General features: G+C 35.4%; 1 protein-coding gene across 1 annotated transcript in view; it reads left to right on the top strand.

Annotated features, from left to right (window-relative positions):
• The first annotated feature begins 6,265 nt into the window (after positions 1 to 6,265).
• LOC105843010 (uncharacterized) overlaps positions 6,266 to 14,223 on the top strand; it is a 39,886-nt gene continuing 31,928 nt past the window's right edge. Inside the window, exon 1 of the mRNA XM_012697852.4 lies at positions 6,266 to 6,476. Coding sequence (XP_012553306.2) covers positions 6,416 to 6,476 — 61 coding nt within the window. The 5' untranslated portion in view covers positions 6,266 to 6,415. The remainder of the gene's footprint in view (positions 6,477 to 14,223) is intronic.

Below are 14,223 nucleotides of genomic sequence, written 5' to 3'. Positions count from 1 at the left end.
TGCTGACACGTGGAAAAGTTTTCAAAACACAGGATATGACTGACTGCTTTTGCGTGTAAGACATATTCACAAAATGTTAAATTCCCCTTGATACATGAGTTAAGTCTAAGTCTCTGTTTTTATATTACAGCGGCTGCACCACTAAATATCTCCTTACAAATTGTGTAGTATTCATTATTTGATATTTTAAACTCCTAAATTGCAAATTGTTAAATCGTATCTATACATAAATAGGTTAATGCAAAATAGTTCGTTTCCATTTTCTCGTGTCTGCCAACTGTTTTTTTTTTTACTAGTAGAATTACGAGTTATCTATAAGAAATTTGGATATTTTTTTTCTATCGCTTTACAAAAGAAATTTACATAAATTAACAAAATAGAATATTTAGGACGTAATGTAAATCAAATTTCGAACTGTGAACAGGGACATTGGGTTATAATAACTTCATCATCAACAAGTTAATCGCAGACTTGACATTTACTAATGGAACGTCGTGTGAACCGTGTCAAGAGTTGTATAACAATTGCAGATAGCGATAAAATTTTACACGCCCGTGTTTATTTTCCGAACGCACGAACGGAACTCGAAACAAATTATTGACTTGATTATATTGGTCTTATTCACGCGACGTTAAATATCTCGTATCGTAAGATTAATTTTGCATACTTCGCGTGCTCCGCTGCGTTCGATACGCGGCAAATGACGTTTGCAAAAATCACAGGAAAGTGTTGAAAATGTGTGCTTTGGACAATAAAAGATAGATTCGCTATTGCCGCTACCACTGGACTTTTGAATATATATTTTTATATTTATTTTTTTTGGATTTGTTGGCGAACGATCTTCTAGTATTAAGATGTATGTACTTTACAACGTGAACATAGTCGTCGACCTTGAAACATGACTGTAGTATTAGGGTTGTACTACTCTTCAAATCGGAATCGCGTGTATGCACTACCGTATTAGGTATACCTTTTTTCCCTACCTAATCGTTGGTAGTCTAAAGGACTATTCCAACTTCGGGTGAACCGGTAAGTGAGTCCCCGGGATCATCCTGAAAGAATTGCTAACACTAGCCCTAGCAAGAGTAGTGCTTCGTTGAGTCTATTACCAAATCGGAACCGCAACCCACTGAGAAGATCCGGCGAGAAACCCATTAGGGTTTTGTCTCTATAGTATTTTGTGGTATTTGTGGAACTGTTTACTATATAACTATCATTTTTGAGTTACGTCTCATATCCCGGTAATAAACAGTCGTTGTGCTAAATACTATTGCGGCAAAGTCAGTTCCGTTGCTCTCACACTGTGGAACCTTGAAATTTTAGAATTAAAATGAATTTTATGAGTTTTTTAGGATACTCTTATTCTCAAGGGATTAAGGATATTTTTATTGCTCTAAACGATCTCACGGCTCACCTGGTGTTAAGTGATTAAAGTGATTAATAACCGACCTTGATAAGTGACATTGAAGTCTCAAGTGCAATATTCGTGCGGGCTCACATTTGCCTTATAATAATAATAATAAATATATTCTAATAAAACAATCATAGTATTAAAAATTACGAAGGCTTTAAGAATCTTAACACTGAAACACAAAATATGAAGTGAGCGAGAAAGTACTATGTAAAACTGACTCGCTTTCGCATTGCTGTTTCTTTGATGTTCGCAAAAAACGGCTATTTAGAACCGGCGACTCGGATACGATCAGCTTACATACACTACCTGTAGTGCTAGGGGCTTTGTTAACCATGCAACTAGCCTGTCACATTCTAAATCCAAAACAGACCAAAACCAACATTTATAATGAAGCAATTTTGTTAGGATACGTCATTCTGCAGTCTGGCGATGTCTATTCCATGAAATATCAAGAGAAAGGCTTAATAAGCCTTCATTGACGGATTAATAATTACGATCGTAACAAAACCTGAAACTCGTGGTAAGGGACAAGCTCGTAGGGTGATTAGTACTGCATGATACAGCAATTAGCATTCGCAGTGAGAGGATGGTACGCTTAGCTCATTCTTGTGTAATACATCACGTAATAACTTTGCAAGAAATAATTTAATCTTCAATCTGACGCGGATTCATCGACCCAAGTTTTTTATGAAACACTTTACTGTGAAGAAGATTAATTTACTTAAATGAAAGCATAGTATTCTAGTCTTAATTTGAAATTAACACACTTAAATTATGAAAGCAACATATTTTTTGGTCTTTATCGTAGGTTATTAGATGATTTTAACAAGATACAAAACGGTACAACGTGTAAAATTAAATTTTGAAATAAAGGTGTAAATGTATTATTTAGCTGCACTACATTTGGTTGACTGGTACAGAATGCGTTTAGGCATGAAAACCGCCAATGTAAATTTTACGTGTAATAAATAAATAATTAAACGAGTAAAAGAAAATTCGCATTCGAGTAATATCAAGAACAATGTGTTTTGAAGTACCTACAATAAAATCATGCTTTATTGTTTTTTTTTACAGGAGCTCCCGTAATAACCTCCGTGCATTTTATCAAAATTTGCATATGGTCACTATTATTTTGAATGTATTTTAATTGACGGCAAGAAATCTTTTAAGTCTCGATAAGCACTAACTTGTTTATAACCGGTGCAAAACATTTACGTGTTCGAATTTTTACCCGATCTTACCGATCTCTGTAACACAATGCAATTGAGACGTGTACCTCAAGGCGGGTGTGGTAAGATGTGGTATTACCTATCTCCGATGGCCACCTACTTCACGTCAACCACTTATCTAGCTTATCTTAGCAATATAAAAAAAAAGGTAAGTACTGTTACGGGACTTTGAAAAACTCTTTTAAAAAAAAGATTTTATTGACTTTGAAGATACAAAAATTCTACTTAGAAAGAGTGTGGCTCATAGTAACGACGCAGGGTGACTAAGTTCGAACCAACGGGGCTCTAGTATATGTTAGGCCGGAAAGTGCTGATAGAGGCACTTTTTGGTCTTAGGTAAATTAATTAATATACTAGGTAATATTATAACAGTACGCACATTACACAAAATGATTGTTCGAAAAATGGGTTTTCTCGTTATTATTTTTATTGCTTAGGTGAGCGGACGAGCTCATGGCCCACCTGATGTAAAGTAGTCACCGGAGCCCATAGACATCTACAAAGTAAACGCCGCTACCTACCTTGAGATATGAGTTCTAAAGTCTCCATATAAGTACAACGGCTACCCCACCCTTCAAACCGAAATGAATTACTGTTTCACGTCACAAATAGACATGGACCCGTGCGAACTCACAAGAGGTCCTACCACCAGTTGATTGTTGATTTGCTTTTTTTTGTTTTTAGATATATATGAGTCGACTATTATCAAAGCCGGCAATCTGACTTTTGGACAATGATTGGTAAATCAGAAAAACTAATTATTGACTTTGTATTCCATTGGCAGTCACAAAACTCTTCGGAACGACATCTTAGATAAATAACAGGTTAACTATTAACCTTTATTTAATGCAGTTTTTGAACCGTATTCTTTGAAGGAGACGATTATATTCAAATCAATCTGTATTGACATATCAATAATTTTTTTTTGTCCAAATGCACAGATTGACACCTTTGATAATAGACGACTCATATTATTGGTTTAGTAGCTATTAACGAGTTTAAGTGCTACCAACGAATATAAAATTTAGAACGGATTTTTTTTCCGCCAATGCCGAAACAAAAGAGAAACTGTTATCTGTAAACCAACAAACAAAACGAATCTTGAGGTGACAATGTTTATGTTTTAAAATCGATCACTAAGCAAACACTAGTTAGATCGAAAGCTATCAATCAACAGTGGGTTTAAGATGTTTTTTTTTTAAATTCGCGTCGAACATATGATATTGACATGTCATTGTCAGGAATTTCGAAAATACGTTACGATTTCGCATCGCACAACGCTCGTCGCGACAATTACGCGAAGATTTCAAAACATGACCGACAATTCAGTGCCGATGTTTTCAAGCGCCATTTGTTACTTGCGCTTTCGAATGACTATGTATTTCTGTAACTTTCACCGGCAAACTCTCGGCCGTACCGAGCTTTTATTGAGCTAATGAACCTTTTCAATGCGTAATTCTGTTCTAGATTTAAACTTGTCGTTTGAATTTCCGGGAAAGAACGCGTTGGTACCAACCACGCCCCGGCCTATTTCTGCGTGAAACAGTAGTGTGTTCCAGTTTTTATTGGGTGGGCTCCTCCTCCTCCTTAATCCTAATCCTCAATGCTAAGGGTCACGGCCCCATGAGGCTTCTTGGAAAAAACACGATGGGGTTCCACGTCCTTCCACGGCAGTGCTCTTAGAAGAGATACAGTTCTTCGTGGCCGCCGAAGCCTTATTTGTTATAGTCTGAAGATCCTCCTACAACCTCATACAATTAGCCGGGCTGTTGATGACACACATCTATGCAATAAATAAATAAATAAAAAAACATTCATATCTCATTTCCGTAAGCGACGTTCGTACCGTGGACCGTGTTTATAAAAAAAACAATCCTCAAGGTCATTGAACTGCTTGAAGAAACTGTTTATGCTATCGGATAGGCACTGAATCATCAAGCAATCCGAAACACTACTAATACGTTAATACTAACACATTGTTCTTATACGTTACCTTGAAATCTCGATTTCACTCAAATAAAACAACAAAATCGACGTTCTAAATTGAAAAAAAACTTCATCATTCGACATGACCCATTATTTTCCTCAGTAAGTAAATAAGTCCGAATATTCCAATGATAATATTAGTGATGGAATTCCTATATTCTCTAATTGTCAATTTTTAAACGTTGATATGAAAAGATCTGCAGCCCGATCTAAAAATACCGATTCCTCTAATTTCCATTGATGTATCCTCGATTAAGTCGAGGACGTTTCGAGGTAAAGTCTCGGAATACGTGTGAGAACAATCACTGAGAGTCGTATCGCAAGTGAAAACCTCTAACTGTGAATCACGTTGCGGCTTAAATAACACCCACGCTGATTAGAATCACTGAGGTATGACCGAATTAATATTAATAAAATCCTATAAGTCGCGATCCACTGCTCTTAAAAGTCTCGCTGTCCTTTCTGCAAACTGGAAAACATTACTGCTTCACGACATAAACATGTAGAACGGTGGTAATACCTAAAACGCTTCTTGGCAGACGAGAAATTTTAGGCACCAATACAATTGGCTTTAATTATCCAATAAAACTCCTTTATTTTTCTGCATTACACAGACGAAACACGCTCGCGACCCATTTGGTGTTCATTGCTTACTGAAGCCCATAGTCATCACACAATATGGTTTTGCGCTAATTTTCGCAATGGCGCGATCGATTTTAAATCTAGCACTAGAGAAAGCTAAGGACCCTGGTAGCCATACTCATTGAACTCGCCAAAGGTACGAAGATAAATTTAAACTTTTTTTTCGGGTGGGGGCCGAATCTCCTACGAGTATCCCGCGCCTAGGGGTAGCTCGGGGTATGTGGGACTGGTCCGCGACTGCAAACCGCTAGCCCAACATCAGCCCGCTGAATGTCTCGGCGGATCTTCTCATCAGCAGGCCGCAATTCCGATCCGGTGGTAGATGCATCTGCGAAGTAGCTGCCCTTGAGCTCTTAGGACTCCTTCGAAGGCGCTCGGGCGACTGTTACTCAAATAAAATCCCTTCCCGGCTGGACGCGTGCTCGCCTAGTCGTGAAACTAGAAAAGCATCCGGCCCACCAGTATTCCTTCCTTCCAAAATAAGGACCAATTTATATGTATTTACTATGAAACAAGCTTCGAAAAACAATTCGCGTGTGTTTGATTTTTAATCACACAAAATCAAATCAATTTGTTATTAAATTACTAGTTCTAGCACGACCAATTCATAGCAATTTCCATTTCGAACACTAACTCTCAAAGAGCGCGGCAACATCTTGTTGTAGGTACTAGAAGCCGCTTGTTATCTGATTAGGCCGTTAGTCGACGACTCTAAAAAAACCGCTTGCATGGCCAAACAAAACAAACATTTGCTCCAACATTTCACTCAGAACCGGCGCGTTAACTAACCTCAAAGAAAACCAGCTTTCGCGTCCTAAGACCGCAGCCACGAGAAATGCAAATGCAGTTATGAAAACATTATCAAAACCGCTAAACGAAGGACCGGCCGCGGTACCTCGTTCGCTTTCATTATCCCGTTTCAAGTATCAAATATATATTTTTATGTTCTTAATTTCGTTTGACGTCGCGTCGGAGGCGTTGTAATGCTTCAGCGCCTTCGTTCACTTGCGCTCTAACATGAGAACAAAACAGCCGTGTTGACCGTATAACACGAAAAACCCGCGCGTGAACGTTAATAGTTCGATTATTATGTCTATGTAAATAATTAGCGTAACTTACAAAACGTTTTTTTGCGTTGAGGTTCATGAATATCGTTAATAAAGGGATTGTGAGAATTGTGAAATGGAGTGTCATTGAGTTGAAAGGTGAGTTTATAGGGCTTTGTTGATTAATGATTGTTTTTGTTATTCGACGTGAATGTTTACGTGATGAAGGTCGTTTTTAAGGCTTCGCTACGTTTTCGTGGTTCTTGTTACACCTTCTATTGCAGTATATAGAATAATACACAAACAGGGTTCGTAAAATATATCCAGCAACGCATGTTTGAGCGTTTCGGCTCTGACTTTTAACGGAATATATCTTTTTTTGAAATATTAATTGGTTAAAAGCTATCGCTTCTCCGTTAAACTGTTTATCTTAAAATGATATTTCCGTCAAAGTTTTTATTATAAAAGCAAGCGCTTCAAAAAGGGTATTATTGGTTTTAAATCATATTTATTTGTTTGGTTAGCATTTTTACACGTAAACTCTCATGATGATGATTTGACAGCTAATAATTTAATATTCTGTTTGTTCACCATTACTATTAGGTACCTCTGTTCACTTCCTCATAAAAGTCAATTAAAATTCTAAGTACTCAGTAAGTCGGATCTCGTCTCACCTGGGTTCCGGGACCATTGACCTCAACACAAAACATTCAATGTTTATTTACCTTTGCCTTAAATATTTACGCTTTTAACTTCGTCATAATCTTATGTTTTTTTACTGGTGGTAGGACCTCTTGTGAGTCCGCGTGGGTAGGTACCACCACCCCGCCTATTTCTGTCGTGAAGCAGTAATGCGCTTCGGTTTGAAGGGCGGGGCAGCCGTTGCAACTACACAGAGACATTAGAACTGATATCTCAAGGTGGGTGGCGCATTTACGTCGTATATGTCTATGGGCTCCAGTAACCACCGCTCGTTCAAGCATCTAAGCAATAAAAAAAAAATGTGATCTTTTCCCAGACAACCATCACCCGATGACAAGATTTTTTTTATTTTTTATTGCTTAGATGGGTGGACGAGCTCACAGCCCACCTGGTGTTAAGTGGTTACTGAAGCCCATAGACATCCACAACGTAAATGCGCCACCCACCTTGAGATACAAGTTCTAAGGTCTCAAGTATAGTTACAACGGCTGCCCCACCCTTCAAACCGAAACGCATTACTGCTTCACGGCAGAAACAGGCAGGGTGGTGGTACCCACCCGCGCGGACTCACAAGAGGTCCTACCACCACAGAATCTTCAATTTAAATATTAAAAATTTAATTATATTTAACGGGTTTATCTATGCAGTCTTTAAACAGACTCACGTCATACTCCACTCGCGGGTCTAGTTTCCATCAGAATGAAGAGATATCTTCAAGAAATAAATTCAAATTCAAATTCTAAATCATTTATTTCAACTTAGATGTCGGCATAACACACTTGTTGAATGTCAAAATATAAATAACAATGTTAACTCTACCACCAGTTCCAAAAAGAGCCACAGTCTTGAGAAGAACTGGCGAAACAAACTCAGCAGGCTTTTTTTTTGTTTTTTCTCAATTTTTTTCTTATTAAAAAAATCCTTTACACTTAACCTTCTATCTAACTATTGTTATGTCGCCACCACGTATTCAAATAAATTCTAATACTGAAATATGAAGTATTATTAAGCTTTTTGTTTGACAGTGAGGACAGATATTATTTGTTGTTGAGAATTCATAGAATTCTTAAACATTGCTTGTCCGGATTCAAAGAAGTCGTGCCTCGGGGTGAACTTTGTTTGTGGTAATCAGATAAAAAGCATTACCTCAGAAAAATCGTGTATATTAACGTCAATATCAAACCTTTTTCATATTAACAAGTTATTTATTTTATTTGCTATTTATTAGTAATTATCAAAAATACCTATAATCATTATTTAATATATAATATTATATCGTTATTGTAGGTGTATATTTAATGTATACATTTTCCTTCATTATTTAGAAATATGTTTAAAGGTATGGTCTATTTTGATGGATATCTTTGAATTATTACTATTATTATTAAGCCGCAACATACTAGTCGTTTCTTTTTTCTCTCTCTCTCTTCCTCTCTCCCTCTCACTCCCTTCCTATCCCTTTCTCTATCTCTCAAAAAGCAACCGTACTTTATAGAGGTGCGATTAAATCTCGCATTTGCCCGATGTACTCGTATCGAGCGATGCATCTGTGTCAAATGACGCAGGAACCACTGATTTTTCTAGGGAAATCGAAGCTAACACGCATTCACGACGATTTCCACGGTGAAGGAATAATCATTTAATGAAATCAAATTTGCAAAAATTTATACGTGTCAACGGTCGTGAATATTATGAACCGCCTGTCTGGGTATTACCATACCCACTGAGTTTCTCGCCAGATCTGCTCAGTGGGTCATTTGGCAGCAAGTGAAAATACAAAAGGAATTATGTACGTAAATGCAACGTGTAAAAGTGTGTATAAAAGTGAATTTATTTAAAGTAAATACAAAAGAAATTGACAAGCTTAATAAACTTGCTAAATTTACACAGACAATAATCAACTTCGACCAAACAATTTCATGTTAACACATTTCCCGTTGGCGCTAATCAATTTAGTAATGTGGTAACATCGAAATACGAATCCTTAATTATTTATTTCATTATAATTCTCATGGACGTTTTTCGGTTCGAGAACTTTTAGAGTTCTTTGATAAGAAAATTTGTCTACCATTGCGCGCGAATTCATACATTGCGGGTTTGAAGACGACAGTCGGTTTGCCAATTGATATTTAGATCTCGTGTCTTAAGGGGCATGACGGCATCCACATTGTGATAGATTTATTCCAACCCCTTCATATCAGATGGGCAATGAAAACGTTATTAAAGTCAGCCGTCCAAACGAAAATTAGATTAAATAGCTATTCTATCTAAAATAAACTATTGTATTTGCTGTCAATCGGTAAATATACTCACTGTTTTTGTAAGAAAATTAACAGTTAAATCGATTCAGATTAAAAAATAGGATAATCAAATTAATCGATTATTGGCGTCCTTATCACTAAGCCCTCAACGTAGGTATGTATTCTAGAAAAACTGAGATTACAGAAAATCGATTTTATTAAATCGATTTAATGTAACATTTCGAAATCGGCGAAACGCAATAAAATTTATTTTTAACGAACAAGCCTTACAATTGAGATTGATATAAAATTTTATATAACGCGTTTTATTCTCCAGTATCACGCAAAAATATGCATCGATATTTTTCGGTTAAAATATCGGAAATAACGTTTCCGTGCAAGGACAAGAGCTTAGCATCGCCCGATTACAAAGCTATTACTGAAATTCTCAATCATGCTGCGATTTATTATTCTAATGAATGAATTATTCTAATGAAATACGTACTTAACAAATGTTCACGATTGACTTCCACGGTGAAGGAATAACATCGTGTAATAAAAATCAAACCCGCAAAATTATAATTTGCGTAATTACTGGTGGTAGGATCTCTTGTGAGTCCGCACGGGTAGGTACCACCGCCCCGCCTATTTCTGCCGTGAAGCAGTAATGCGTTTCGGTTTGAAGGGTGGGGCAGCCGTTGTGACAATACTGAGACCTTAGAACTATATCTCAAGATGTGTGGCGCATTTACGTTGTAGATGTCTATGGGCTCCAGTAACCACTTAACACCAGGTGGGCTGTGAGCTCGTCCACACAACTAAGCAATAAAAAAAAAAGGTCTAAATCCATAATAAACCCACACAGGTTCGTAGTCTGTAGACTATGTAATATAATTCTAAGTACTGGCTTTATAATGAGAGTAGATAATGGTAAAAGAAAGTTGCCAAAATCACTCAAGTTCGTGCGAACTAGAAAGTAGGTTGATTGAGTATTGTCTGCTAAATCAAGAACATTCTGTTTAGATATTCAGTGTTAAACACGCGTTTAAAGTTCCTTGGTTAAATGGCAGAAATGCAAGTATTGCATTGTCTTTGTGTAAGTCTGTTCATTCTGTTAGATCGCTTCGTGGGTTGAGTGATTACTAACATGGAATATTTTACGGGGGGGAAACTAAAATTGGTTTTCAATCAATTTCAATATTTACAAGTATTGAAATGGTGATAACGAAACGTGTTTTTTTTTTTATTGCTTAGCTGGGTGGACGAGCTCACAGCCCACCTGATGTTAAGTGGTTACTGGAGCCCATAGACATCCACCACGTAAATGCGCCACCCACCTTGATATATAAGTTCTAAGGTCTCAAGTATTGTTACAACGGCTCCCCCACCCTTCAAACAGAAACGCATTACTGCTTCACGGCAGAAATAGGCAGGGTGGTGGTACCCACCCGCGCGGACTCACAAGAGGTCCTACCACCAGTAAAAAGATACTTTACGTGTAAGATGATTTAGATTTAAAATAACATCAAACCCTAGAAGATAATGTCTATATTTACAGATGTAATTCTTTTGCACGTGTGTATGACACTGAACTCCTCCTAGCCCGGGCTGACTAGTAGACTTTATGTAAATATTATTAGACTTTAGACTTTAGATTAGCTAGTAGACTTTATGTATATATTATTTAAGTTAACAGTATATATGAACATGAAGAAATTTATTACCTAAGGTATTCTAGTATGTTAATGAAATTCAATGTCAATAACGACGGTGGCTAGTGAATCTAAGCGTAAATACTAAAGATTATTTCTGAATTTATCATAAATGTGTTGCTTCAGTTAAATTTAGGCGAGTAAATTTTTAATTAATTATATTTATAATTATTTTTTTTATACAAATTTGAAATTTATTACAAAAAAAAGAACATAATATTCCTAACCTAAAAGTACATGTCATGCGTTAGTAATTTTTTTAAATAGTTTTGACTTTTAGTATTTAATACATAATATAATTGATAGTTGATAATATTTGTTTATATATGTTTTTATATGTATATATTTATGTATATCTATATATTTATGTATATGTATTTATTTAAGTCCGAGTATTTGTATCTATAAATATTATGTATGTTATATATACACATATGTTTAAGTAATATCACCTTCACACTACACCTACCAAGGTTCATCTCTGCACTCCCCTAAGGTAGACTGTTAGAGAATGCCTATGGCATTAAGTCCGCCTTTATACTTTCCAGTATAAGAAGTTATAAATAAATAAATAAATAATAAGTCATTATCCGCAACATGCTTCGTCAGATTACAGAAATAGAGCTATCAGCAACATGCTTCGTCAAAAAGTACAGTACTTAATTTCAGCTGCAAGCGTCGTTATAAGTAATGGGCGAGTAAATATGTAATCATCAAAAGAAACATTAATAACTAGATTGGATAGTTGAATGAAATTAAGCCACCCATCTTTATATAATACTGCTCTTTCATTCGTTCAACGTAATTCATCATCTGTCGGATTTGGCCATTCGTTCGTAATGAAAAACTGATTTCTGAAATGAGGTCGTATTGAGTAGGTATTGGAGCGAAATAGCTTTTGTTTAAGCTTCTTACATACTTGAATAATTAATTGGAGTACCTTTGTGGAGACAAAGAAGAAGAAGAATTTCCATAGTTGAATATTATGTTATATATTTACTAGCGACCCGCCCTCGCTTCGCTTCGGAAACATTAAAACACACATGAAACAAAAAAATAAAAATAAAAAAAGTAGCCTATGTTCATCAGGGACAATGTCGGCTTCTAATGGAAAAAGAATTTTTCAGTCCAGGTCCAGTAGTTTCGGAGCCTATTCGAAACAAACAAACAAACAAATCTTTCCTCTTTATAATATTAGTATAGACTAACAATCACGCCACGTTAACTGGTCCCGTGATAAGTTAGTAAAGAACTTGTGTTACAGGTGCCAGATAACGGAAATAAATGTAAGATTTTTATTATACACATACATATATTTAATATACATCCATAACCCTGGCAAAGACATTTATATTTATCATTCAAATATCTTCCATTGGCGGGATTCGAACCCGCGACCCACTTGTGTAGTGACCATGTCACTTACCACTACACCAGACGGCAATTGAAGGGCGTATTTTTTTTTTAATTCTCTTACGATGACATTAGAACGATCGTCTGTATCAATTGAGAAGTCAGTTGCGTTGTGATAAAGCTACTAATAATCGTGAGCGTTCGTGAACATATTTCACGATACATACTGTGCAGTTGTTAGCTTAGATGGAAAATCGGTGAATTGCAATTGAAATTTAAAACGTCATGAATCAAACAGTGCAGATAAAATAATAGCTAATCTGGTTATTTGAACAGCAGTATTTTCGTAACATTATTTCAGCGCATTATTTCCTAGTTTACTGTTTGACAGCTACATATGTATTATGTAGTACATAGTTCATGCCTTCCAACAAACAATGTAATAAATTCCTAATTTCTTTTGCATTTCTATCGTTCCTTAACGTTTTAGATGTGTAGAATGATACTCATTTTTTAAATATATTTTGAGCTAGCGTTAGTAATTTTTTAAATAGTGTTGACTTTTAGTATTTAATACATAATATAATAAGTCAGATGTTTTCCGAATAATTCATAACGTAGTTATACAAGATGTCTGTTTTTCAGCCTGCGAAGCAATGAATGTAAGTTCGTGCACGTACCAAAATCGTAAGATTAATTAATACAAGCACAATTTTAATGACCAATATTTCATCTAAAAAACTTAATACATATTTATTAAAAAAAAATTTTTTTATTGCTTTGATGGGTGGACGAGCTCACAGCCCACCTGGTGTTAAGTGGTTACTGGAGCCCATAGACATCTACAACGTAAATGCGCCACCCATCTTGAGATATAAGTTCTAAGGTCTCAAGTATACTTATAGTTACAGTTACATTGTTGTAGATTTGGTTTGAAAAATGAACGAAGCTCAGCTTGTAATTGAGTTTCCAAAACACGAAATACGACTGAATAACAGTATATAATATTAAATTATCGTCATAAATAATTACTAGAACAATATTACCGTGAAATGAATAAGCTACATACAAAAGCCGACGGCACGGAATTCTTGTGAGTCACCTCAAAACTTAATTTGGCATTACTTCATTTAAAATTAGATCAATTTCGTCTAACATTTTCTTGTAATTAAATTCTTACTAACTATATGTATTTGCTTATCACGTAATTTCGAGTTGGTAACATTAATTTGGCTTGTAGTTTATTATGCTTCTATTAAAATTGAATTGCTTATTAATTTGCATGTCTTTGTTTCATATATTCCAATAAGCTGTGTAGGAATGTTGTTACCTTTAATTATTTTTAAATTAGTTTATATTCCGTCGTATTTTTAAAAAAATACTATGCTTATGGTTTGCTGAAAGATAATTGAGAAATGTCTAAAGCCTACTGTTGTAATTTTAGTTTTTAAAATATTGTTATCGGTGTACCGTAAATTTATTAGTACATAGATAGCACTTCGCAACCTTAACAAACCTATTTACCAAAATTTAAAACAACATTAATATAAAAAAATCATTTATATTTAAGAAAGTATAGATCATCTTCTTAATGTATACTATTTAAGAAGACAATAATTGTATTTACAAACAATTGTACAAACCTAAACAATATAAAATAATAATGAAACGGTCTGTCAATTTTTTGGGTCGAAACACAAGAAAGAATGATGACCTCTTATTGTAAAATCAAATCCACTCAACGTGACATCAACTATATTTCGTATTATTATTACCCAAGAATAAACGTTACAATGTTTCAAAACACTTGAACAGTTTTAACAATATAGTATAATTGAATTTGAAATGGTTTGGCGATTTCAAAGATTTCAAAATTAACACATAACTCGTTGAAGAGAA

Source organism: Bombyx mori, chromosome 6 (genome assembly GCF_030269925.1).
Source record: "Bombyx mori chromosome 6, ASM3026992v2".
NCBI classification, from domain to species: domain Eukaryota; kingdom Metazoa; phylum Arthropoda; class Insecta; order Lepidoptera; family Bombycidae; genus Bombyx; species Bombyx mori.
This window is presented reverse-complemented; position numbering and strand designations above follow the sequence as displayed.